This window comes from Martes martes (assembly GCF_963455335.1).
Source record: "Martes martes genome assembly, chromosome: 4".
NCBI lineage: Eukaryota > Metazoa > Chordata > Mammalia > Carnivora > Mustelidae > Martes > Martes martes.
In genome coordinates, this window is record NC_137891.1 from 79,067,565 (window position 1) to 79,092,546 (window position 24,982).

Below are 24,982 nucleotides of genomic sequence, written 5' to 3' on the forward strand. Positions count from 1 at the left end.
TTCATTTTTAATTAAAGCCATGTAAGTAGTGAGATTTCCATTTAGCATTTTAAATCTGGCTAGCAGATGTGCATATATTTAAGCCTTTAAGTGCTCCTGTGATAGATAAATGAGCAGAAATTAAAAGAGCTCTGTAAAGACATATTACTAATATATATATATATATATATGTATATTATAAAAATGCTGCTGCTACAATTGCAGGTCCTTTTGGAATAAATCATGGGATTGAGCTTCATTCAGATGTGGTGGAATATGCCAAGGAAAAACTGGAGAGCTTCATCAAAAATAGTGATAGCTTTGATAAGTAAGTATTGACATCTATAGTTTTGGTTTGAAAGCAGCTGATAAGTAGATATATACAACATGTGTGTTCCTTAGTGCTATTAGTTTATTGATCCTGAATTACTCAGTTGAATGCAACAAAAATCAGTGTGGTATAAAATGACTGAAGAAATTAAGTTAGAAAAATTATTTGATACTGTAATTTTTGTTCCACCTAAGCTTATAGTAAATTGCAAATAAATAACTTATAATTCTGTATTACCATCACTTTATTAGTGATAGTAATGTTTCATTCATTAGATAGCATACAAGTACTTTTTTGGAAAAAGAATGTAAAGATGCTTGGCTTTAGAGAATTCTGGAACTCGTTTTATACCTTTGGAATGGTATTTAAGAGATCTGCCCTCTTTATAAAATAAGGGTGATACTTGTTAGCATACAAAGGAGTTTTTTAAAAACACTGAATTTAAAATCATTGAATTACCTTGTAATATAGCTAGAGATAAGTATGATAGAAATACCTTGATCTATTTTGTGATAGGGTTGTGTTTGAGCAGTTTCTTTAGAAAACCACGGTTTTGAACTCTTATTTTGTCTCAAAGAAATATTGCACAGACTTTGGTCCTTAGCTTGGCAGGGGAGTCTTCTTGGTGTGTAATGTTACTAAAATTCAGCAGCGTCAGAACTATGGGTCAGCAGTGTCTTATGCTAAAATCCATGAACTCTGTGAGATTGTAAAAATTTGACAGCATTTATATCTCTCAACTCATATTTTTAAAGAACAACTCAGTCACTTTCTATAGCAAAATTTTAGTATAAAACCAGAATTCCAACTTGGGCTTTTTAGGACTGGGTCTTCTTCACTCATCTCTCTACACCCTGGCTATGACCATGGAGTTGAGAAATTGGAGGTCTGAGTCAGAGCTGAGGGTTTTTTCCCAGAGAGTCTTAAGCTTGAGACAGTACCATGAAGGAAGCAGGGAAGACCCTGTGAGTGCCTGTTGGAGTGTATTTTCCTTCTTTTCCATTCTCTGCCTTTTCTCTCCCTCCACTTGCTCTTTGCTTTTACTCCCCTTGCCTTTGGCCCCATGTGTCTGTCCTCTGGCAAGTGGCACTTGATTGGTTGAAGAACAGAAAACTGCTACAAAATCTTCAGTGTTACGAAGGGAAGGAGAGGTCTTGTGTGTATAGGTATGATTGTGATTGGGTTATTAAAGACCTCAGGCAGGCTTGAGAGAGTTGGAAAACGTTCAAGTTTATTTTGTTCTATAATTAATACAGTGTATTTGAGCAAGCTATTTGAATTTTCTGCATCAACTTGCTGAATACCATCATTTATCTTATTTCTGTTTGTCTTTATAAATAGTTAAAATTTAATTCACATTTTACATTTTGAATCATTTTTCAAGTGCTTACCGTGTTGGTTCATATTCTATTTCCAAGAATAACAAATTGTTTGACAGAAATAAAATAGTTTCTAGCCTGTGTTGTTTTATAAGAACTTGGGATTCAGTTTCACCATTCTTTTGTGTCTCGTGTTTCTGTCTGATGATTTGTAGCATGTTAAATGCTTAAGACATGAAATGAGAATTTTTTACATTGTTTATTAGAGCTATAGAATTTTGTTGACTTTATTGAATTCCTATTGTATGTGTTTTGATGTTGAAAGAGTGTATACATAAGGACTTTGTGAATACATTTGAACTTAGAAAATATAAAAGTACTATTAGTAGAAGCCAATGTTTAAGGTCTAACTTAAGGTCTATTATATATTAGATAGAAATACATTTCAGGCAGAACACACTCAAGGATGAACCTTGAATCACTGAAGCACCTTTGTACAAGTATCTCTGGAGCTCAAGTTTATTGCTGACAAGTGGGCATGGTCCTGGGAAACAGTAAAATATGTCTTTATTCAAAGAATTTCTATGTTGATGTAATTTAAATATTAAATAATCCCCAACAGAGAAGTTTGAAGACTATATATTTATGTCTCAATTTTAAAAAATTTTCTGAAATTATTTCTATATAATTGTAAAATGATCAGATTTCCTTGTATTTCTTGAGTTTTGTTGTTATTCTGTTAAGCAGATTTGTTACTCATAAAATGATGAATCATAAAATATGGTGACATGACTGATATAAATGTTTCTTTATAATTTTCAGTGGTCTTGTAATTTTAGTTAAATAATTAGTCAGACTTTTTAATCTAGTTCTTTCTGAAGAAAGAAGCTTATTTTTAAAACAGATTCAGACATTGATAAACCAGTCTAAAAAAACTAGTTCTGGAAATGTTATCTATTCTGGTTTTCAGTAGTGTTATGAAGTGTTAGTAAAAATTTTCAGATTATAAAAGTATCTTGCATACAAAAAGTAGTAAGTACTGGGAAAATTTTTCATTTTCCGTAAAATAGTGAATGGTTGTAAGCTTAGTGAAGTTGATGTGTAACTCATTGGGCTCCTTTTTTGATCTTTATATTACTTGGTTTCGGTGATAGAAATTCTAAAGGTATAATGGTTTTCTTTCTTTCTTGTGTTTTGATGATTTCTTCGCAATTTTTCTTGATGTTTGTGGGTGATATTTCCATTGATATTAAATTTTTTGGATTAGAAAAACTTCAGGAGCAAGTCATTTTAAAAATCCCATTTCCAAGCAGTTTCATTATGGCTAATTGTATGTGAGTTATCAAAATACATATTTTAATTAACAAAACATAAAGTAACTCTGTTACATTATTTGCTATTTTTGTATTCCTTAGTACCAGATCATCCTTGATTATGTGTAACACAGAGAATAGATCGCTAAAACCTAATACTCTTCCCAATCTTAACTTAACCTGTTTATTTGGATCTTTTTTATCAGTTCTTTTTTCAAAAGTGTTGCTATGTCACTTATGATTTAAATTGCATCTTATAAATCTGTTGGAAATCATAATGAACTCTAAATGTAGTAGATGGGAAATAATCTATAAACTATATATATATATATATATATATATATATATATATTGTGTGTGTGTGTATATATGGTAAGGTGACTGTTTAAAAAGTACAAATGTGTGTTTTATAAAGCAGGCTTGGTTCCTGAGTCTTGAAAGTAGCATTTCTTCTTCTAGAAGAAAGAATCTTTGTTGTAATATATATACTTTACTTTAGTTTCCATGCCTTACTTTTGTATCAGCAAATGAAATAATTTGGAGAGGCTACTCTGAATTTACTGTATTTGGAGATGGGCAGGAAGAGGGAGCTCTCCTGTATGGTTTATCCCTTTGTTCTACCTATGGTATTTCCAGAATTGCTGAAATTACCTTATAAAACTGACATTTAATTTCAAAGGTCTTCCTAAATATTGGCAAAACTTTTCCAGTAAAGGACCAAATAGTAACTATTTTGGGCTTCCTGGGCTAAATGATCCGTGTAGCAGCTGCTCAACTCTGCCATTGTAGTGCAGAAGCAGCCTTAGACACCATGAAAGGGAGTGGGTATGGGGTGTTCTAGTAACACTTTATTTACAGAAAGATGCAACAGGCTGGATTTGGCCTGTCTGCTGCCCCCTGTTCTGCTCTTCACACAAACTCTTTAGAACACCTTTATTTTAGCCCACTGTGATCTAGACAAGTTTTTGGGCCTAGGTTTTAAAGGTTTATGAGGGAAGAAGCTTGCAGAAGGTCAAATTATAATCAGTATTTGTGCTTGAACAGTAAGCAAAATAATCTCTCCAGTTATAGGAACTTGGAAGAGTAAGTCAGTTGAAGTAGCCTGAATTGTAAACTTTTATCCCCTAAGTACTTTGCAAATGAGTAGTAATTAGTATAATATTTGTTCATATCAGTAGTCATGTACTTCTATGTGTACATGTGCGTGAGGTTGACTTAGCTCTCTGGAATGCGGGATTTGGAATGTGCCATTTCCTTACAACAGATGAGTTCTCCTATTTCCCCTCAGTTTCAAGGGTACTGTAGCTGACTTTGGAAATATTCTAACGTCAGTAGCCAAATGAGTGCAGCATGGTCTGATTTATTTGAAAATTTTCATTCTATTTAAACAGGGAGGACTATTGTTTCTGTGTAGTTTGTCATACAAATGAGTCATGATAGGAGTACTGAAAACAGTAATGAGATAATAAAAAATAATGTGTTGGCTGTTCATTAAGTACCATGTACCATTCATTCTAAGTGCTTAGTCCACAGCCCAGCAGGCAATATTGGTGTCCACATTGCCGAGGTGGGAAAACTGAGGAATAGGCAGGCTGTGACCTCATTAAGCCAGCCTTCTTCTTTAGTTCTGATTTAGCTATGGTGATCTAAACACTGATTTATTCTAATATTTCCTCCCAGCAGTAAGCTGCTACCCATGGATTACTCTTGAGCAACTGAGCTCCAGATTAAAAAGTTGAAGCAGCACTTACTTTCTCATCATCTGCTTCCCTCAGGTTAGAATTAAGGAATGCTGTTAACATGGTTAGTTGCACCACAGCTTTTTATTACAAAGCACACCTACTGTGTTCATTAATGAAACTCCCCTATGGTATGAGTTACTTTTGAGGGCAGAGATGACTGGGAGAGACAATGCAGTCCTCAATTTTAGTTGAGGCATAAGTTTTGGTTTGTTTGTTTGTTTGTTTGTTTTGAGGCATAAGTTTTAAGTGTAGAGTTAGTATTTTAGAATATTTAATTGATTTATGATAGTATCTAGTGGCATAAGTTTATATTTAATTACAGGTTCATTTTTCATGTGATTTGATTTACATTGGAAAAATTAAATGCTTTCAAATCCTGTTAGCTTTGTCATGAGAGTAATCCTCCTTCATCTTTAAGAGAATTACGGCATATTTGAAGTAGTTTTGCTATCTGTAAATAGATATTCAACATTATTGCAAAATATTTCTCAGATATTTGAATGGTTTGATATACCGATAATATTCAGATGGTAGTTTTATAACAGTTATTACAGGTTGTACACTGTTTTTAATCATGACAAACATTCAGGTGGTGGTAACAAATGCTTGAGAATAGTCATCAGGGCTATTTATCAGTTACGTATTTTAACATCAATGAGAGATGGAATGGGGAAAAGTTGGATGGCTTCAAAATATTTATAGGAGAATAAATCATTGTTGAAATACTGAAGGCTCACTTTTCTGTAATGTACCTGCACATTTCCTATAAAGTGTTCGGAGATTGTTTTTGATTCCATGGATTTTCCTAAAGCTTCATTCAATGGAAGAAAAATATGTGTACTTACTCTTAACATTTTGCTTTAAACAATTCTTGAATTATTCTGAGATGAGTTTGGTGCAATTGGAAGGGAAAACACTTGAAAAGGTAAAGTCTTTGATTTTTTGAATTTTACTTTATTCAGTAGCTTAATTGATTGTAAGAGCCTTTGAATGGTATAACTGCATTTGGAGATCAAGATATAATGTTTCCCTGGATTTTCTTCCCAGTGGAAAGTTTTGAAGTTTTGTCTTGTTTTAACTAAGTAGTCATACCTCTTAAAACCCAAAATGTGTATTTTGACAAAGTGTTTTGAGAAAAAGAGGTTTCTATGATTCATTTGGCAGATTGTTTTGGATGAGATATGAGAACAAGGTAGAATTTTCTCCTATGACCTTGAAATCCTTTATTCCATTGGAATAATTGTCTAAACTTTCAATGACAGCATCCTGTGGCACATGATAAACTAGGTGTGCAAATTTTCAGCCCCCACTTCAACAGTGTATTGAAGGGGAATGTTGTTTTTTCTACTCTCAGTCAGCTCCTAGACCTAGACTATCCGTCTAAGAGGGAAGCTGCAGGGCAAGGCTAGGTCACCCTGATCTCCTAGCAGCTTATCAAAAGAATTATATGGGCAAGTTGGCAAGGTCCCTGCTGTGAAGGAAATCATCTGTCCATCTCCAGACGAAGATATTCCAACACGCACCTATAAAGAAAACCACTGCTAAGGTAAGTGATGAGAATCCCGGTGTTATTTTGGGCAAGTGTTCATGTTGTAAACCAAGATAATATGTGCTCTATATTTTCCACAAATGATTTCCAGTGTACACTTTAGTAAGAGTGTGCCATATATTTTCCCCTCTGCATAAAAGTCTAAAATCAGTTACTAGATTTTCAGATTTAAATCAACAAGTGATTATATAAGTCTAATGTGAATCAACCTGTAGTTATTACACGTATTTCAGAACTGTTTATTTTGTATACAGATAAGTTATATTGTTAGGTATAATTCAGTATAATTTAGGAGTGTGAGTCATCTCCATCTGGGAAGTTGTGTTTTAGAAATTTTCTTCAAAGAATAAAAATGATTGCTACTTTTCATTTTACTAACAGACAAAATTTTAACGAACTTTCCTAAATTAAGAATAAAAATTAGGTCAAGCACGCGTGAATCATACTTTTATGAATACAATACTAACCACATAGGAAATGCCATTTTGGTATACCTCTTGCTTCCCCCCACTCAGGTTTTGTATAGTATGTGGTTGATGTGAAAAAATGGAATTTGGATTTTCCTTTTCACTATTTTTAACCTAGATTTTATGTATAGATCTATAAATAGTGTAGTACTACTTTGTAATAAGCTGAAAACTTCTGGTTAGTTTATTGCTGAAGTCTTCCAGATTATACACAAGTTGTATTTGCGGTTTAAAACATGTCCTTTGCCTCTGTAGAGGTTTGTGGAAACCTAGGTGAGATGCAGCGTTCAGAAGATAGTGAAAGCCTACGGAAGAAAATGTTTTCTTTCTTTTCCTGTCTACATTGGAAGACTGAGTAGGAATTGTAATTTACTTTGATAACATGGTAGCCATCATCCATGTCTCCAGTCACTTGTTTAGTTCTTTGTAAATATTGGCATGAGCATGATCTGACACAGGTAGGACCATATCCATAAACATTGCCCTAAACATTTTTAATCATAGACTTTCTCAAAAAATATTGTTAGCCCTGGAATTGGTATGGGTTTATTTATGTGAAATGCTACTATAAAAATAAACCATAGTTTTAATATTAGAATACCAAATGTCTAAGTAAGATCCTCAACTATGTACCTAGTTAGAAATACTAAAGCTCATCTCTAAGTCCTTTATTAGAAAAGATAATCCATTACCCATTTATTTTTTATATATAAGTGTGTGTGTGTGTGTGTGTGTGTGTGTAATTGCAATTTGAGAATTTTTTTGTGTTCTTTACTGATGTGAAGAATTCTTGTATTACTGGTAGAAAAGATCAAGCCATAGTTACAAAAAGGAATCCCCAGATAGGACAGTCTCTGGTAGATGTTTTTCTTAATAACCACTAAATTGGTAGTGTTACAGTTTTTTTGTGATGTGTTTGGCATGTGAATTTTCTACTGTGTTTTAGATGTTTTAGTGCCAACATTTAAAAATATACAGTGTTCTCCCCAGTGTTACTTTTGTCCCTGTAGTTTTACTATTTTGTATTTAGAAATAGTCCAATACTTTGGAATATCTCAAGTTTGATTAACCTTTCAGGTTTGAGTATTCTGTTAAAGGAAATTAATTTGACTATGGTAAATGAAAGTGTAAAGATCCCATATGTATTTGTTAGAAATATATGTTCCATTTGCATTAGTAGAAATTGATAGATTTAGAGATCTGATTTTCAGTATAATGATCCTTTGTATTACTCCCTAAGTGGAAGCAAACATACTTGTTTTAATCTGTGTTGCAGGGGAAGAAAGCTTTGGTTTGTTTCCTAAAATTACGGTGGCTTATTTAAGATCTTCAGAAAGGCCCCCCAAAAGTGCCTTTCAGTTATAGAACAGTTGATTTATTCATTAAAGACAAAGATTTTTAAAAATTATTTGAGTTTTGCTTTTTTAATTATTTTGAGAAAAACTGTATTCTGTAGCATAGGGTTATGGCTTTCTATAGCGATTAATTTAGTAAAACAAGAACCATCATATTGATCTAGAAAGTGTCATAGGCATATATTTTTCCTGTAACTTTCTGGGCAAGTTTCTCTTCTAGCCCTGAGCTTTTTTTGGGGTTCATGTTCAAAGTTGGCAGGTGGAAAAGTTGACAAAACATTTGTTTTTTATATGGTTCACTCAGTAAATACACTTTGAGGACTGTAATAGGTAATGGAGATATATTTTAAATTCAGAAGAAATACTCACAGAAGTAATAAGAAAACCGGAAGAATGTTTCAAAGGAAGATTGTCTTAAGGAGAAAGTATTTGAAGCTCTTAGTTACAGGTGATAGATAAGTAGAAGGGTATTTGTTTAGTATCTTCAGTTTATGTGGCTGTTGAAATACGCACAAACACACACATTCTCACGCACTCACCCACCCCTATACACATAAATATAAAAGAAATATTGAGTTATTTTATATTTATTTTGGACTAAATCTTTGAAATCCCATATGAATTTTATCCTTAAATTACATTTTGATTTGGACTAGCTGCATTTTAAAGGCTCAGTATTTACATGTGGCTAGTGACTACCATCTTGGCTGCCATGTACCTCTAGATTGACCTGTCTCATCTTTCAGATCTTGACATTTCTCAGGGAAACTTTCTCTGATTCCATAGATCTGTCCATTTCCTTTCGTCCTCAGTTTTATGGAATCCTGTTCCTTTCCTTTAGATAAAGCATTTATCATAGTTGTAAATCTTTATTACTGTGATTCTTTGATGTTCATCTCTTCAGCTAGATGTAGGCATGATTGTTTCCCATTGTCTTTTCAATCTTTTTACAAAATGGGTGCTCAGTAAATAATATTTCACTTAGCGAATTATACTTGTTAATAGTATAAGGAAATTTGACCAGAATCACTCATTTGATTTTAAGATCAGGCACTGAATTCTTTCTAATTAATTTTTTTGGGATGAGGACATATAAAATATCACTTACCTGAGAAGTGGTTTTAATTATAAGTTGTTTACTTGCAGTGATATTGTCCTAGGTAATAGTTCTCTAAGCTGTCTTTTATTTTTAATAAGTAGAAAGCTTTTAGAACCATAAATGTATTTTTGAGTTTATTTAACAGACTTGATAAAGAGGTTTTAATAATTTAATTTTTAAAATATAAATTCCCTGCTCATATTCATCCTGAAAATAAGACTAACTTAAATTATTATAAAATTAAATTATTCAAGATGAATTTTTATAAGAATAAATATTTTTAGATAGACTTCATTGAAAATAGTCTAACTTTGTCATTTTAAAGAATGCTTATTGTGAGTTTGGTAGAAATGATTAAACCACATGATTCACATTATCTTATTAGTTAAAAGTTAAGAAATTATATTTTGGCCATATTTTAGACAATCATAAGTTGTACCATAGTCTTGAGTTTAAAAGGAATTTAAGCATGGTCCCCAACGTAAGTAAGTTTACATTTCCTATGTACTATGCAAATAGAATGAGATACTGTTAAGGAGAGTTGAGTAAGATTTCATTTCTAAAACTAATATTTGAACTGTATCTTGAAGGGATAGTAGGCATTTATCAAGGGAAGAGGAGAAGGAAGGGTATTTCAGTCAAAGGAACAGCATATACACAGATATAGGGTTTCAAAACATTTTGGAATAGTTCCACTAAACAAGTAGGAGCACACACAATTGACCCTTTAACAACATGGGTTTAAACTGTGCAGGATGGCTTAAATGCAGATTTTGTTATGGTATATTACGATAAATATGTTTTCTTCTATTAATATTTTCTTTAGCTTACTTTATTGTAAGAATATAGTATACAATACATGTAACATACAAGTATGTGTTAGTCAACTGTTTATGTTACCAGTAAGGCTTCTCAACAGGTTGTTAGTAGTTATGTTTTTAGGGAGTCTTAAGTTATATTCAGATGTTTGAGGAAGGAGGTTAGCACCCCTAAAGTCTGCCTTGTTCAAAGGCCAACTGTATTCAGTCTGGCTACAGCATAGTATTGGGCGGGGACAGTGTGGGGAAGGCAGAGCCAGGAAATGAATCTGGCACAACAATTTGATGGTAAGGTCATAAAGAGCCCCATGTGGTACTGTATGGGAATTTCACCCTGTCCTGTGCAATAGGGAGCAAAATGATGAAGAGTCCTAAAAAGTGTGAGCAGCAAGGAGATAGTTACAGTGAAAGAAATAATTGGACATGGACTACCTTAGTGTGGGGGGTGTGGAAAAGAGTAAACAAACACTGATGACTCACGCCACCCCAACCTCACACCCCTTCCCACCCTACCCCTGGCCCCTCCACTAAGAAGACAGGATACTGAAGACAAGGCATAATTCTGGTAAACTCCTCTTTAAATATTAATGAAGATAATGTCTCTGTGTTTTAGTGAATTTAATGGAAACTTATGTAATAAGTCTATTAATTACTAAAGGAATAGGATATGTTTTACAATTACTAAAGGAATAGGATGTTTTACAAAGTAGAAATGATTATGATTCAGTCAGTGTCATTTTTCACTACATGCTGAAACTTTTAACGTAAATTATTTCCTTCTTAAATAATAGCCTGATTTTGCCATGTGGTCATATTAACTTTAATCAACTTAAAAGTAAAAGGATATTCCATGAATTAGTTTTTTTAAAAAGATGACATGTTTTATTAGTGCATTGGGGTTTTAATTAAATTTGTTATATGTTAGAAACTGTTTTCCGAATTGTTAAAATTTAAGGACTAAAGTAGAAGTCTAAATAGGGTAGTTTGTAAAAGCATAACTACATACCATGAACCAACACTGTAACCAGGAACAAGTGGCCTGGATAAGATGCCTTTGCTTTGAAACTGTATCTCCTTCTGTTGCATAGGGAGATCACAGGGGCCAAAGCAGCAGTAACATCTGTAACAATCCTGTAACATAGCCCTGCTAAAATCTATTAGGAAAATCTCCCTAATCTTAGTGATTGCTAAGGTGTGTGGTCAGGGCATTGGTGTCTTTTCCTGACAAAGCTTTCCACTGTTAGCTATAGCAAAAATAATCAGAGATAAATACTGCATGAGCTCTTCCCATTGCCACTGACCCGTCAGCTTTTTTTGGAAAGGGCAGTGGAAGGTAAACCTTTTCTTGTTTGCTTGACCCTTGTGATTCTCATCCTTAGGATATATCATTTGTGGCCCATCACAAGATTGGTATCCTGAGGGGCTTTTCATTATGTTCATTTTTTTTAAGTATTTTTTTTTAAGATTTTATTTATTTATTTGACAGAGAGAGAGAGCACAAGCAGAGGGAATGGGAGAAGGAGAAGCAGTCTCCCTGCTGAGCAGGGAGCCCAATGCGAGGCTCAATCCCAGGACCCTGGCATAATGACCTGAGCCATCCAGGCGCCCCTGATTATGTTGATTTTTTTAAGCCCTAAGTGAGGGTTCAGTATGGCAAAAAAAAAGATTAATGTTTTGAAAACATGCACTATATCACTGATGATAAAATGATATATTTGACCAGTTAAACTTCATAAATGTGATATTTAAGTCAAATTTCATAATGATATTTTATCCTAAAATTAATTTTGGTAACTTCACTATTTCAAAGAACTGAATTATGTTAAATTTTTTTAGATCTGATCTTTGTTTAAATGAATTAAAATAGATTTGTTTTTTCATGCAGATTTGAGTTCTGTGAACCTGCATTTGTGGTTGGTAATTGCCTCCAGATAGCATCTGACAGTCATCAGTATGATCGAATTTACTGTGGAGCTGGTGTCCAGAAAGACCATGAAAACTACATGAAAATATTACTGAAAGTCGGAGGCATTTTAGTCATGCCTATAGAAGATCAGGTAACTTCTGCTGTCCTTTGCTTAAACACAGTAGTTTGGGATGGGAAATAAAATCAGTGAAAATTGATTTTAATTTTAGACAAGTACACTTTATAGATCTATCTATATTAAAAAAAAATACAAAAACCTTGAAATGGATTCTTAATTATGGAACCAAAGAAAATACAGAAGAAGTCCTTTATACTAGGATTTGAAGAGATTTGGTCTTTCACCAGAGCTTAGCTACTACCTGTGTGGTGTTTGCCAAGTTGCTTCCTAACTACAGTTTCTTTACCTGGGGCTTTTTAATTAAATGTGATGATCTCTACTAACTGCTCAGTTTCCAACATTCTTTAGTTCTTTAAGCATATAAAAAAGAAAATCTATTTTGGATTTGGTTTGGACTGCTTAAATCCATTAAAGAAACAGATAAGTTTTTAAATCTTCATTTAGTACTAGATAAACTTATTTGAAAATATTTTTCAGCAGTTTGCCTGCCCTGGTTTAGAATTATTAGGTATATTAAATGTATGAAATACTGATGTATTCAGAAAATGGGTGGATCTTTCAAAAGGAAATTACTTAATGTATGAAAATACATTTCAAAAAAATCTTTAATATTCATATTAACCTAAGTTTGAGATGTTTAAAATGCCTTGTGTTTTATACAGTAGAAGATTAATTTTATAAGACAACTGGGACCTTGCAGGATCATTTTGGAGTTTATAATCCTAGGAGGAGTCCCTTAACATCACAGCATGTTATTTGCAGTTCAGTAGATTTCATCATTACCATGCACTGTGCTCTGTGGCAAATTGTTTGTCAGTTATTAAAAAGACATAATAAAAACATTCATTAAAAAACATTCCTAGAAAAATGTTACTTGAATGCTTCCACAGTTGAAACTCCCAGATGAGCAATCTTCTGTTTTCTCTTAAAGATATATTTTCAAATACTTAAAATATGCCTTCCCATTGGTATTTTATTAAATATTAATTACATACTATTATGCTAATGTCAAATATAATGCACTGATTTTTATAATAGAAATTGAAGATATTAATTCAACTTGATCAAGCCGTGTACTGAGCTAATATTTTTTTCCAAGGACTGGGGATGGGTTTTTGCCAGGTAGGTAAAACTTCTAATCCTTTTGTGATTAATTACATTATTTGTGAAATACTAATTTGGGATTAAAATTAGAATCTGCATTTTATTACTATAAAGGAGCACCATGAAGTTGAGTCTTTGGTACACTAATCAGAACATGGTTTTGGGGCGCCTGGGTGGCTCAGTCTGTTAGGCAGCTGCCTTCAGCTCGGGTCATGATTACAGGGTCCTGGGATCGAGCCCCATATTGGGCTCCTTGCTCAGCAGAGAGCCTGCTTCTGTCTCTTTCTCTGCCTGCTGCTCTGCTTGCTTGTGCCCTCTCTCTTTCTCTCTGTCAAATAAATAAATAAAATCTTAAAACAAAAACAAAACATGGTTTTATTAATATAGTGCTTTAACCAAGCAACAGAACCTATGTGAGACATATATTTTGGGAGCCACTAGCAGGTGTGGATTGGAATAAGACCCCTAAAAGCTATTGGATCCGAAATATAGCATGATGAGTCACTTGACTGTACTTGGATATTTTATTTACATGGACTAATCTTTTCTTGAGTTGCAAATATTTGTCATTCCTTCTGTATTACTTTATGGTAAGTATGGAAATGAAAGTAATTTGGTTGCATTCAAATAGAAATGATTATAGCAACCACTGGGGCATTTATTCCATTAAAACAAAATTGTGACTGTAAGGTGATCACATTTCCAGGTTTAAGCTATTCTGTTTCTGTTTTTCCCTCTAAATAGTTAACACAAATTATGCGAACTGGACAAAATACTTGGGAAAGTAAAAATATCCTTGCTGTTTCATTTGCTCCACTTGTGCAACCAAGTAAGAATGATAATGGCAAACCAGATTCTGTAGGACTCCGTAAGTAACTGTTGGTCCTTTCCGATTGAAATGTGACTTAGATTGTTCAACTCTTATGTTTGGGATTTAATGGACTATGTAATTATGAAGAATTAAATAAATAGGCAGTAATATATTCAGTAGTTTTATTCAACTTTTTTGTGGAGGTGGGTTAAAGCCCCTACCTTGCACCAGATGCTGTTAGCTGCCTTCATGGACATATGAAGAGAAGGGGCAGGTCAAAGAAAACATGAATTTATTAACTATAATTGTGAATTTACTATGTATATTAAACTTGTTGGCATTTTCTATACAGAAGAACAGCAAATGAAAAAGCCTTTGTGAGCTGAAAAGTGCTTGGTTGTCTAAAACCAGAAATAAGTTTCAGGGTAGTTGAAGCTCATTGGCTAGAGAATAGAAGATAGATTATAAAAGACTTTTCTTCAACTGAAAGGGAAAATCAGTGTTGGTGTGGACAGAGGTAGAAAAATAGTAGACTACGTGGAAGATGGTGGTAGAGGGAAAAAAGTACATAAAGTTTTCCCTTGAGTAGCTAGTTGAGTGATGGTACCATTTATGCTGTTTGCAAGACCGGCAGTGGAGTAGTTTGGAAATCGGTATGGGAAGATCAGATATTTTATTCTGGCCATGTTTGAACTCTCTTTTGGCATGTGAAGGACAGCTAGTTGAGTAGGTATAAACCTACTGTGTGAGGGAGGTATAAATTAAGAATCCTCAATGTAAAAATGGCATTTTAAGCTATTAGATGAGAGCACTTGGGGGAGGGTGAGGAGAGAGAAGAGGTGTTTGTGTTGGAAACCAAGAAAAAACAGTATTTCAAGGAGAAGGGAGTGATCTGTAGCTGAAATACAAAAAAGAGGTGAGAGTAGTATTAATTGGTTTGTGATTTATCATGGTTTTGGAAATCAGTTATTAAAGTTCTGTACCAAAAATGAACTTTACCATGGTAGACTTCTTTCTATAATTTGCTTTTTTAAATGAATTTATTTCAGAGGAATCTGGCTTTATATTTAACTTTATTTTCATTTCATTTTACCTTCTTTTGAACTTTGTGATTTTTGTGGCCTGTTTTGCCCTGTTCAGGTTCTTAACCAATGGAGAGATGGACTTGGCGGGGAGATAGCTAGGAACTGAAATGTCAGTTTTATTACCTAATCAAAGTAGGTGGGGGAATATGGCTTAGGTCTGCACGTTAAACTATTTTCTCCCTCCTGTTTTCCAACATTAGAATTACAGGTTATTTATGTCAGTTTTCTTTAACCTATCATAACTGGTTAGAAAGTCATAGAGAAGTAATGAAAACAGTTCTGTGACACTGTTTGGTCTTGACAGTGGCCTAACTTAACCGTTAACTTAACTTAACCTAATGTAACCATTAGCATGATGTGTACCTGTAAGGATACAGATGCAGAGGCCCCTGTAGATCTCTGTGCATCAGCCATTTAGGTGTTTTTCTTTCTAATGGACACTGTCATAGCCTGAGCATTCCTCTTTATCTGACAATTTTCCTACTTTAGTGTTCTTTTTTTTTTTTTTTAAGATTATTTATTTATTTATTTGACAGAGAGAGAGAGAGATCACAAGTAGGCAGAGAGGCAGGCAGAGGGGGAGGGGGAAGCAGGCTCCCTGCTGAACAGAGAGCTTGATGCGGGGCTTGATCCTAGGACCCTAAGATCATGACCTGAGCCGAAGGCAGGGGCTTAACCCACTGAGCCACCCAGGTGCCCCTTTAGTGTCCTTTAGAAGAGTGTGGTTGTAAATGTGGTTTTACAGTGACAGAGTTATGAATGACATGAATGATGATTGGTTATAAATGGGCAATTTTCATTCTCTCTCAGTTTAAGGATGTCAGTACAAACAGATCTGAATAGTTAAAAAGACTGTCCTTGGTTGGGTTGAGCAACATGACCATGAATGTAAAGTAGGGATAAAGTTGGTTCAAAAGGATAAAATGGAAGACAAGCCTAAATTAAAAAAAAAAATTCATTATGCCTCTAAAGTATTTACAGGTGAAATGATCTGTCTAAATTTTCATCAGAATAACATGGTGGGGACGGAAATAGGAAATGGCACTGCTGATAAAGGAAGATTAGCTGGAAGGGGTGGTTGTTGAAGCTGAGTGTCCAGTACATGAGATTCCTTATACTGTTAACTCTCTTGGGTATACTTGGAAGTTTCTATAATAAAAAGAAAAAAAAAATTACCAGTTTGCGATAGCAATTTATAAAAATGAGTCAGGAATTGCGATTTTGTTAAAAAAAAAAAAAGCTTCACTATGAATAATCACAGAATGAAAAATGTTCTGAAAATATTATTTGTCAAAGTTTAATAGGATGTTTGAAGAATAAGAACAAGTTTTCTCTTCTGTTAAAATTGCTTTCTGTTTAGAGAACATTATTTCATTAATTATAGGGGGTTAAAATAAGAATGTTACTCCCCCCCAAAAAACACACACAACTAAAAACATACACATGCAAATCTTTGCCAAATGTATTTTGTAGCTGTGAAATTACCCATAATAAATAGTTACTAAATGTAATTATCACTTTCCTCAAGCTTATTTTTCTCTACTTCCATGGTATACACACTGCTCTAAGTTTAGGGCAGGCCCTTTAGAAAGGGATGAAAGGAAAAGGAAAAGGAAAAGGAAAAAAACTCTATCAACTAAAGAAAAATTGTTTCCTCTATACACCACTCATCGAATACTTCTTTCTGTATTCCACATGTGTGGGTGTTTCCACACCAAGCAATTCTCCAGTCCTTTGCAGACACCAAGTAGGTGTCCTGTGATCTAACTCCATTCTGACACCAACCAATGTTAGCGTAGACCTTAAAGGTTAAAGGGTCCTATCCCACAAAGCTGCCCCCTCCTCCTCCAGCTGGAGACACCAATCACAAATACAGGTTTTCATCTGTGTTTCTGATCTCCTGGCTATAAATCAAACTCCCATGACCCTTCTAGAGTTTGATAATTTGTTGGAGTGGCTTACAGAACCCAGGAAAACAGTTTACTTACTAGATACCAGGTTTATTGTCAGAAGATCTGACACAGAAACAACCAGGTGGAATTGATGCATGGAGGAATCCCAGAAGTTCTCTGAACCCTTTCAGTTAATGCTATTTTATGGAGGTTTGATTGATTAAATCATTGACCATTTATGATTAACTCAACCTACATCCCCTATTCCCCTTCCAGAGGGTGCTAGTGAAAGTCCCAGTCCTCCAAGTGCATGGTTGGTTCCCCTGGCAACCAGCTTAGCATCCTCAGTCACCTTGGTGAGCCCAACTTAGCCCAAGTCATCTCATTAACGTAAACTCAGGTGTGATTGGTTATCACTTACATAATTCCAAGTGTTTTTAGAGTTCTGTGTCAGGAATGGGAAGCCAAATGTGTATTTCTTGTTACAAAATCACAAGGGATAAAAGAAACTTCAGAAATTGTGGCACTAAACCACCTTGAGTTAATATGGAATAGTTGCTGTTTTTGTAGGCTAAAAAATGGCCCCAAATTATCACTTTTGTGAGTTTGACCTAAATATAATGCCTTTTCCAATCTCTGTTAATAAACAAAAATGAAAGTGCTGACTGCTGGGTTCCTATGAAATCTGTATAGGGCCTACCTTTTGGGAAACAAATAGAGCTTACGTGTGTGTGTGTGTGTGTGTGTGTGTGTGTTAGAGATAAACTTAATTATAATTTTGAAGTGAAAGCTTTAATTCAAAATAAATTTTATTTGGGGCGCCTGGGTGGCTCAGAGGGTTAAAGCCTCTGCCTTCGGCTCAGGTCATGATCCTAGGGTCCTGGGATCAAGCCCCGCATCGGGCTCTCTGCTCCCTGGGGAGCCTGCTTCCTCCTCTCTCTCTGCCTGCCTCTCTGTCTACTTGTGATCTCTGTCTGTCAAATAAATTAAAAAAAAAAAATCTTCAAAATAAATTTTATTTTATTATTATTATTTTTTAAAGATTTTATTTATTTATTTGACAGAGAGAGATCACAAGTAGGCAGAGAGGCAGGCAGAGAGAGAGGAAGGGAAGCAGGCTCCCTGCTGAGCAGAGAGCCCGAGCGGGGCTGGATCCCAGGACCCTGGGATCATGACCTGAGCCGAAGGCAGAGGCTTTAACCCACTGCGCCACCCATGCGCCCCCAAAATAAAATTCTAATAGCAATCAGGATTTGCGTTGTCTAGTTCATTAAATCCTTATCTCATGACTGGAAGCATTAGAAACAAGGGAGTGTTAAAGAATAGAAAATAATGGGAGACTTTTGAATATCTAGGGCTGAGAATTATCCAGAAGTTTTTGTATCATTCAGAAAAACTTAAATGCAGCTCATGTGGATACTATTTTAGGACTTAAGAAAAGTCTGAATCTTTTCCATTGTGGATCTGGTTTGTTCTTTATGAAGTTCAGGTATTCTGACAGTTTAGGATTGAAAGATTCATCATTCTAACAGTGTCCTTGGAATGGTAGTGTTGGCAGAGGAGGACATAATTAAGGTGTGAAAAGAGAGGACCAAAAATTTAAGAGGTTCAAGAATAAAGACCAGCCAAAAAGACTAATTACAGCTCTATTAAAGTTCTTCTAGAATTCCCTAAATTCTTTTTCTTTTTTAAAGATTTGATTTATTTATTTGCTCCCCATTGAGCAGAGAGCCGGATGTGGGACTTGATTCCAGGACCTTGGGATCATGACCTGAGCCGAAGGCAGAGGCTTCAACCCACTGAGCCACCCAGGCGCGCCTCCCAAAACTCTTCTATGGATTTATTTTCCATTAGCTTCCCCTGCTTTTTCAGAGCTTTCCTCAGGCATAGGCCTTTCTTCTCTGTCTACAGTCCCTCTTAGGTGCTCAAGGAGAGGCTGATGGCTCCCAGATTTCTGCCCCCAGCCCTGACTTTGCTCTTGAGTCTCGGAGGCATGATTCAGCTGCTTGTCTTTGGGCAGGAGCCTAGACTGTGCAGCTAAATGCCCATGTGCAGGTCCCAACTCATGTCACTTACTATGACCTCTGTGACCAGGATCAAGTTTTTCACCTCTCTCTGCTTCCTTTTCCTTACTTCATGTGAAATGTGTTATTGCCTGTAACATGATGAAATGGTGATTAGTGTGTCACTGTTGTTTTTCTTCCTGAAATCTCCATTCAGGAAATGTAATAGACACTTCAGATTTCGCACAGAACAATTGTGTTTTTCTTCTCCCCAGCCACTCTTCCTCTCTGTCATGTCAGTAATTGGCTGTTAGCACCAACTAGTTTCTTGGGCCAGAAATTCTCCTACATCTAATCCCCGTCCATCCTGTCTTCAAAATGTGTTGCAAATTTGTCCAGTTCTCTACATGTTTACTGCCCCCCTCCCTTACTCTGATCTGCATCAGAGCGTGGTCAGATCTCAGGTGGATTACCGGAGTGTTCCAGCTGGTCTCCTACTCCCTCTCTTTATGATCCATACTCTACAGAGGAGCCTGAGTGCCATTTTCATTGCATTATGACCCTGTTTTTTAAAAACCCTTGAGTAGCTGCATGGCCAATACAAGGCACATTTTTTACCAATGCCTGCAAGGTCACCCATGATCATACTTCTTACCATTTTCTTCTTGCTCTGAACTTCATCTACACTAGCCTTCTTTCAGCTCCTTGAACATGCTAAGCTCATTTACCTCTTAGGGCTTTGCTATCCCCTCTGCCCCAAGGTATTTACATGGCTGTTTCCTCATGTCATTTAGAGCTTAGCTCAGGCATGACTTCCTCAGGGAGATGTTTGGACTACCCTGTCAGAAATAGCTCTACCCCCATGTTACTTTCTGTGTCATTGGTGTTTTTTTTTCCTCCTGTCCTCTTTTTCATAATTATTTTTTATCTACCCCCTCCCCCAAATACATAATCTCCATAAAAGCAAGGACTTAGTCTGAAGCATCCACTATATGTGAGTTCTTTAATAGTAGGTGTCATAGAGTTTAACACAAAGGTGTTGAGTGAATGTTAAAACAGCTTAAATAGTTTTGGGAAGTAGGCAGAGCAGGTGGCTATTTTACACATTTTAACATATAAGGGAGGAGCTTTCACATGTTTTTACTTACCAGTGTTCACTACACTCCATCATTGGCAGAAGCTGGACTTGAACTCAAACTTTTGTGTGTTGTTTTAGTTTCCATCTCATACAGTTGGGGGCAGGCCCAGGAATAGTTTCTAACTAAACATGCCCAGTCTGGCTCTTTGGAATTCTTTCCAATTTCCGGTTTCAGTAGGGAGTTGAAAAAAAGACAGTTTGAAGAAAAGGTTTTATAGTAGGCCACTTAGGTAGGGGCTGAGGTATCTTTGAATCAGTCTGAAAAGTCTCCCATGCTGGAGTTTAAAAAAACAAAACAAACAAAAACAACACAAATTTATCTCCTGCAGGGTGTATCTAATTTGTGGTAGGGTCTGGTGTTCAGAACACAGGAAGGACTCTGAGCCTTGGACAGGATATTGTACTGTGCAAGCCTAGATTATACAGGGCTCTGTGGGGAGGACAGAGAGGAAATGCTGTGGTCCCTCACTCCTGGAGCTTTTATAGTCTGGTGGTATAAAGATACCACATACGAGAGCGTTACTAAGGAAGGCAGGATTTCATAGGTAAAACAAAAATGTTTGCAAGGGAAGTATCCAGAAAAGAGTACCAAAAGTGAAGAAATAAAAGCTAAATGGTGAAGATTTTTTAATGCTGTTTAACTGGAAGAGGGTTATGTTCTATTTTGTTTAGGCATTTGAGGATCCTTGATGATAGTTTTATTTCTACAGAGCTGGAAACTTTGTGAGACTAGAGTTAATTTCTGTATATATAAAGTATTGGAACAGGCTACAAAGAAGAGTATGTGTTCTAGGGCTTATGTATTTATAGGTCTATGGGAAATGGGAGTGAAAAGACAGGATAGGTTCCAACTGTGACATGTTTGATAAAAGTAAATATCAGTAACTTAAGGAAATCTGTGGTGTGTTTTTGGGTTATTAAATTGTTGACAGCGTGATTTCTGGTGACCCTTCGCCTATGAACCAGTTCTACTTACCAATTTACAGAGAAGAATTCTGCGTGTGTGTGTGTGTGTGTGTGTGTGTGTGCATGAGTAATAGCTTTAAAGCTCAGACTGAAGGAGCTGTTCAAATGTTGCCTTTATTTGAGTTTTTGGAATCAATTGTTCTCATATGATTTTCAACATCAAAAAGTATAAGAAAAGTACAGTATAAGATCTCTCTTTTATTCTTGTTCCCTAAGTACTTCATTCTCATGTAGCCTATTTCTAAGTTCTTAACTTATTCTCTCAAAGAATTTTTATGCATATATATGGGGACACACATTATCTGTGCATAGAAACCTTTCTAGTGTCCACAGAATTTAGAATCGTGGCTTGGCAAATAGTAGGCATCTTGAAGTCTTTGTTAGATGGAAATCAGAGTAGCTAAGAAATACTTGTTTTGGTCTGTGAGGGAATGAACAATATATAATGTTTTACTTTTTTATGTTTTGTGTGTGTGTGTTTGTTTTTGTTTTTTTAGCCCCCTGTGCTGTCAGGAATCTCCAGGACTTGGCACGTATTTATATTCGACGTACACTTAGAAATTTCATAAATGATGAGATGCAGGCCAAGGGGATTCCTCAGAGGGCTCCACCCAAAAGGAAAAGAAAGAGGGTTAAACAGAGAATTAATACCTATGTATTTGTGGGTAATCAGCTTATTCCTCAGCCTCTAGACAGTGAAGAGGATGAAAAAATGGAAGAAGATAACAAAGAAGAGGAAGAGAAAGATCATGGTGAAGCCCTGAAGCCTGAGGAGCCGCCTCAGAATTTACTGAGAGAAAAAATCATGAAACTACCCCTACCTGAATCTTTAAAGGCTTACTTGACATATTTTAGAGAAAAATAACTTAGATCAAGAAGAAAGAATACCTACTGATTATTCCTTTAGTCTTGAAAATGTAGCATTTGTTAGGAGTTAAAATTCTTTCATCAGAGCAAATTATAGTGGAAAAAGTATAACTTGTTTCTGTCTTAGTAATAAAAAATGATGTATTCAGTAATTAAAAAGAATCCCTTTTATAAAATATATTTTTCTTTAAATCTTGGAAAAAATGCTGTTTTAACTCAGAGTGACTTAAAAAATGGAATGCAACAATACTCAAGATTTGTGTACTGTAAATCCTTTTCTGATTCCTTACAGATTTGTAGTGGTTAGGCTTACATTTAATTTTGTATAAGGTTAAATAATTGTTAAGCATATACTGATTTTTGAATTGTAGTTGTTTGCATTTCCTGTATGGAAACTTTCTTACCTAATTAGAAAATCAAATGCTGTGTAGAACCACTTACCTTACTTTGTTGCAGTCACTATTGCTGAGTTGCTATAGTATTCCGGGCAATATATGAGTGCAATAACAATACAAATATTGAATAATTGAGCTTTAAGAAAAAAGTTTCATGGAATTCAACAGCACTGCTACTTTTGCTTTTGAATCTATTGCCAAAAGACATGGGAAATGATCTGCTTCTCTCATAGAGATTTTAAGAGCACATCAAGTGAGTATTAAATAAAAAGTATATACCTAATACAGTTCTTAATTTGTGTGTGGTCCCTTTACATTTTCAGTATTTAAAAATAATGAGGTTATCTTATTTGCTGGAGTTTCAGAAGATAGTACATTTAGGATTGGTTTTCCTCTTATCCAGTGTATGAAGTATTTGTTTTAAAAAAGAATATCCATTGTTCTGAATGACTGTTGACAGCACAGACAGGTAGGGAGTAAACATGGGTAACAGCCTCTTTCTTGAGTTGTACTCAGAGGCAGGACCAGAGCAGATTTGGTCACCAGGTGCACTTTAGCCAATAGAACCATTTTATTATTTGTCTTTGACAAGTTGGAACTGATCTAGCCTACATACGCTTTGAAATTCATCTTTGTGTAGTGTATGAGATATTCACAGGAATTGTATGTAGATGCCTTTTTGCTTTGAAAATTGTGTTCAGAATCATAGTATAATCTTTGGGACCTATGTTGTGCTCATTTAAGTTTTCATGGTGTTTGTGGGGTTGTTTTTTCTGTTTTGTTTCTTGGGGTTTTTTTTTTTTTGTAAAATTATAATGATTTTCACTTTTTTCTTAATATTACATACTTAAACTATCCATCATTTGACTATTAGTTATAGCTTTATCAGGGATAAAACAGGTAGTAAATGCCATTGTTGGTTTCTTTTCTTCCTACTAGGACCTGAAAACAGTCATTCCTTGTTAAGAAAGTATATAGTGTAACATATTTACTACTTAGTGTCACATGGATTATGTATTTTTGAAAAGGAAAAATTTGAGAGTATCACTACCAACAGCATCACTATTCTAGTAGTTGATCAAATATGTTTAAGGAAACCCAATTGATGTATATAATAAAGGATTGTTATCTCTTGAAAGATTAACTATTAGTAATACACAGATGGTTTCAAACATCTCAACTCGGGTAATTCTACATATTTAAAACAAGTGTTTGAAATATTCTAAGTTATGAATTCTCCCAAGTAAATAAGGATATTTTAGTAATGGGAAGGATAATTTCATGGAAGGTTATTTGTTTTATACCAGTGACTGGGGTTAGGGGTTAGGGTTTGGAGTTGCGTGTATCTCCACAAATTTTTTTTTAGATGATTACTAAGCTGTTACTGTTAAGAAATGTCCCATCTCATTTCTGTCAAGGAAAAAAAAAACCAGTTTTACACAATTGTCATCTGTTAGGAATGTTCATTTTATTTTAAATTAAGTGTTTTAGAGGTTTAATATCGAGTTCCCAATGCCCACATATTTTTATCTATCTCCCTTTCCCTGGCCACGCTCTACACACTTTGTTGGTTTTGGAGCTAGTGTCTAGTTATGTAAACATAAATAATTCTTAAGTGATGATTTTACTATTCAAAAGAGAGTTTTTGTTGAGGATATATTTGAAGATTGACTTATTCATATGGTCTCTTACTCTGTTGACCTTAGCAAAGAGTACAGTAGATTTTCATGATCATTATATATTTTTTGTCATTGAAATGTATCTTTTGTGTTTTTAAATGCATTCATTTTACAGTTGTGACTTTATTATTGACTTTAAATGAAATAGAAATAAAAAATGAAAATTCAAGTGAAAAGCCCTTTTATCTATTAGTGGGAATATATTAGAATGATTAAGAATATTTTGGGTTTGTGTTTATTTTTAATGAATTTACAGTTTTAGTGAATTTACGGTTATTTGAGTATGGCTAATTTTTTAGGCAAAGGAGTAGCAAATAAAGGTTAAATAAAATTGAAATTGATGAAGAATATATTCATGGGATTTTAGCAGCCAGATAAAATATAGAAATAATCTAATCTAGGTTTTTTGTTTTTTTGTTTTTTTTTAATTTTACAGAGAGAAAGTAGGCCTAGGGAGATAGCATGATTTTCCTAAGTCAGACAGCTAGGTGGAAATGGCTTGAAGTAGTTTCCAGCATCTGATAAATCCAAGAAAGCTTCAGCAGCACCACTACTACCAAGAAGATTATTTAAATCTATACCTCTTATTGGTTGACACATTTGGTTCTAGTTTTAGTAAAGAAAAAAATGTCATTAAAATAGCATACATAATGGTTAAAATACAAAAAATATTAAATGTTGATTTCTAGCTGTTTGAGAGGATACAAATGAAGTGCAAAGCCTGAAATCATGGGAAGGTCTTGGAAAACTATTTTAAATAAACAGTTGCATATTAATTAAATTTTGTTCTCCAGTGGCCTGGCTTTCTTTTCTTTTTAATTTAGAAAATCCCAATGCATCTGTGACTATATGCTTGAAGTATTGTATACAGTTGTCTGTATTCAGACATCTCATTTCCTTTTGACTGTTGACACTTGTGAAGACAGTGTAGATTTTTTTAAAATTTATTTTTATATTCAATAGGTATGAAGAATATTTAGAAGATATAGGCAAAACACAAGGAATAAGTAATTCAGTGTACCTGT

General features: G+C 34.7%; 1 protein-coding gene across 2 annotated transcripts in view; it reads left to right on the forward strand.

Moving 5' to 3' along the window:
* Positions 1–24,735, forward strand: part of PCMTD1 (protein-L-isoaspartate (D-aspartate) O-methyltransferase domain containing 1) — a 66,076-nt gene extending 41,341 nt beyond the window's left edge. Inside the window, exons 3-6 of one of the 2 annotated variants that reach the window (XM_080800071.1) lie at positions 205–307; positions 11,858–12,029; positions 13,866–13,989; positions 21,514–24,735. In XM_080800071.1, the coding sequence (XP_080656197.1) occupies positions 205–307; positions 11,858–12,029; positions 13,866–13,989; positions 21,514–21,881 (767 nt within the window). In that variant the 3' untranslated portion in view covers positions 21,882–24,735. Of the gene's footprint in view, positions 1–204; positions 308–5,157; positions 6,231–11,857; positions 12,030–13,865; positions 13,990–21,513 lie in introns of those variants that run through there. The other variant, XM_080800072.1, reaches the window with a different exon arrangement.
* Positions 24,736–24,982: the final 247 nt, after the last annotated feature.